Source organism: Plasmodium falciparum (assembly GCF_000002765.6).
Source record: "Plasmodium falciparum 3D7 genome assembly, chromosome: 10".
NCBI classification, from domain to species: domain Eukaryota; phylum Apicomplexa; class Aconoidasida; order Haemosporida; family Plasmodiidae; genus Plasmodium; species Plasmodium falciparum.
This window is the reverse complement of record NC_037281.1, coordinates 1,235,001-1,238,800: the sequence shown is the minus strand read 5'-3', so window position 1 is coordinate 1,238,800 and position 3,800 is coordinate 1,235,001. Positions and strand designations below refer to the sequence as shown.

General features: G+C 19.4%; 1 protein-coding gene across 1 annotated transcript in view; it reads left to right on the top strand.

Annotated features, from left to right (window-relative positions):
• Nucleotides 1-1,798: 1,798 nt before the first annotated feature.
• The window catches only part of PF3D7_1030300 (conserved Plasmodium protein, unknown function), a gene marked incomplete at both ends in the record, with an annotated part of 3,336 nt that continues 1,334 nt past the window's right edge, over nucleotides 1,799-3,800 (top strand). The window contains one exon of the mRNA XM_001347544.1: nucleotides 1,799-3,800. This exon is cut by the window's right edge and continues 1,334 nt beyond it. Within this exon, the coding sequence (XP_001347580.1) occupies nucleotides 1,799-3,800 (2,002 nt within the window).

Genomic DNA, 3,800 nt, shown 5'->3' with positions numbered 1-3,800 from the left:
TAAATACCTCAAATAATTATCCCTGTTTTCTAACAAGTATAAATTTGGAAGGGAAGCAAATTTTATATGACTATCCAATAAATTGTTTGTGGATTAACATCAAAAAAGAGGGAAAAAAATAAAAATAAACTGATATAATATAAAACATACCAAATAAATATACATACCTATATATATTTATACATATATACATATATATATATCATTATAAATAACCTTTTATAATTAAACCACATATTATATACATCTAAAAACACTGTTCCCATATGTACCTTTGTTCATTTAATTACACAATTATAAAGCATGTAATAGATACAACGATAATGGTACACCTAGATTTGAGCCTTATAATAATTGTGCTTTATTTTCTTATCATATAATTGCATATGGTTGTTTGTTGTTAAAATAAGACTAATACTAGGAGTGTATATAAAATAAAAAAAAAAGAAAAGTGGAAAATAAAATAAAATATATGTATATGTATATATGGAAAGATTTAAAAAAAAATGTAAAAGGGAAATATAATTAATATGTGATTTAATCCTCACATTTGTTTTCTTTTTTTTTTTTTTATTTTTTTTAAATATATATGTGTACATATTTGTATTTTTTTTTTTTTTTTTTTTTTGAGGAATATATATTATAGGTATATCCAAAGCACATTATATGTATTTAATTAATAAGCGAATCCATAATTCTTGGACATAAATTATTAATAAGACATATTTTGACTTGACATTTTGTCTATGAGATATATCTGTTACAATATTTAAATTGATCAATTTTTTGGAATAATTATAATTATTACATCAAATATTTTAAGAGAAATAATTGAAAATAAAATATAGATATGCAAGTTTCCATATTAAGAGATCTTAGTAGAATAAAACTTGTTGAAAAAAAAAAAAAAAAAAAAAAAAAGAACAATTTGTTTATATAATTATATATCTATATATATATATATATATATATATATATATGTATATATTATTAATTAAAGTGTAATTTTGTACTAAGAGCCTTGAAAGTATATATGGTAAAGCAAAGAGCGCGAATTGAATCACTTGTATTATATATAAGGAATATACAAATATATGCATATATATACATAGTAAATTACAAAAGTGGACAACCATTTTAAATTTGTTGGTATAATATATTATATATATATATATATATATATATATATACATATACGTATGCCTGTGATGTACATATATATATACATACATATATACGTTTATTAAAAAAATAATACCAAATAAGTAAAAAATAAAAAAAAAAAAAAAAAATTGAAAAATATAAATATAGTTTGTTTCTTTGTATACAATAGAAACAGTTAAATGGATATTTGTATATATACATATATTCGTCTAATTAGTATATGTTATTGTTTTATTACCACATAAAATATATAATTAATATTGAAGTGACATATTATAATATTTTTTTTTATTATTTGGTAATAAAAAGATTTATGAATAAATTGAAGCTCCTATTAGTTATCATATAATTGTGTAAGAATATGAAATAATATACATATATTAATATTGGCACAAAAAAAATATATATATATATATATATATATATAATTATAAAATAAAAAAAAAAAAAAAAAAAAAAAGGGAGAACTAACTTGATATTATATATATATATATATATATATATATGTATGTCTAATTATTTATTATATATTTTTTAATATTTTTTTTTTTTTCTCCTTTTTTTTTTTTTTTTTTTTTTTCTTTTTTGATGTGTTCCTTATGCTTGTTTGCAGATTCATTATAATTATTTAGAAATGGTAGTGGATAAAAACGAAAGTCATACAATTTATAACAAAACGTCAACAACTAATATTAATAATACGAACTTCAGTTATATTTATGATGAAGTGAAAGTTATAGAAAATGAAAGGCTACAAAATAATGAATGGCATAATGATAAGAATCGGATAGATAACAGTGGTAAAATAATAAAGAATATTTACCAGGGTAGTGTAAATTATTATAATAAAATTAGTAAAAAAGTAATAAGTCCTAAGAAAAAAAAAAAGTTATTTATTGAAAATGAAAAAAATATAAGTTATTCATTACGTGATATGAATAATAAAAAAAAAAATAATAAAAAAGTCAAACAAAATAACAAGGTACAATGTATTAAAAATAATTACTATTTTGATAATAATGGAAAAATTAATCAAGATAAAAATAAAGATACCTGTACAAATAATATTATATGTGGTGGGAATCCTTGTGAAAAAAATAGGTTTCCTCATTATTATACACACAATAATAATGGTGCAAATAATTTTAATAAATATTCACGTACATTTAATTTTTACAATAAAAATGAAAAGAGGAAATACTATGAAAACAATGCGCACAACGATACTTTCAGATTAACAAAAGAATTATTGGACGATCTAAATAAAAGGAATGAAGCTGCTGAAGATGATGATAACGATAATCAAAATTTTTTAACATATGTTAAAAAGAAAATTGAAGAAAAGAAGGAAGAGAAAAAAAAAAAAAATAAATTACAACAAAGTATGAATGAAAGGGCAAATAATAATAATGATATAAATGATGATAAAAACAATGAGATGTATGAAAAGAATCATCCAATGGGTGATAATGACAATGATATTAATTATAATAATAATCATGAAAATAATAACCATAGTATTGATAATAATAATAATAATTATAGTAATGACCATATAAATAATGACGATGTGGAATATGATAACAATAATGTAAATAGTAAAAATAACAACACCAAAATAAGTAACAGTGGAAATTTTGATTTTTCGAATAATGTAGAAACGTATAAAACCATTAATGATAACAGCTCTTTATTTAGTGACGAATCAACAAAAGTTTTCGTAAATAAAAAAACCAGAATAAAAATTAATATGTGTGAAAATCCTTGTGACATATGGTATGGATTGAAAAAAAGAAACGGAAAAAATATTTTTATCAACAGTTCAAGGAATAATAATGGTAAAAATAAAAAGATGAAGAAGAATAAAAAAAATAAGAAACAAAATATGATGAAGATGATGAAAACAAATAAGAAATTTAAAAATATTGAAAAATATTATATTAATAAAAAATCTGGAAAATATGTTAAATGGAGTTCTAATTATTACATGAAATTAAATAGTACTAATGGAAATATATCTGATAATACTATTGCTACCATGCACATTGATGGTAATTATAAATATAATAATGGTGATATAACAAGTAGAAATATAACAAAACATAATAATACATATAATAATAATAATAATAATAACAATAATAACAATAATATTAATAATATTAATAATAATAATAATAATAATAATAATAACAGTTGTAATATTTATAATAATTTCAAATCCTTCCATAATAAAAATATCCCAGCTAATATGCAATTTGATAAAATCAATAAAAATTATTTAAATCACGACTATCAAATAACTAAAAAAGCATCAAAAAATAAAAAAAAACTGAACTGGTCAGGTAAAAATAACATTTATGTAAATAAATATAATGTGCGTTTTGCTCCAATAAAAAATTGTAAAAATAATTATTTTGATAACAGGACGATGAATATGAATAACAATTATTATGAAAACAAAAATGGTATTCATGATGAGAATATTAATGATACTATTATATGTAATATTTGTGGGAAGTCGCGTGAAAATGTTAATATAGACACTTACACTGATAATAATAATAATAATATTAATAATCATCTTATTAGTTTGTTGTGTACTGATTTGGAAAACGCTCATAATATTATGACAC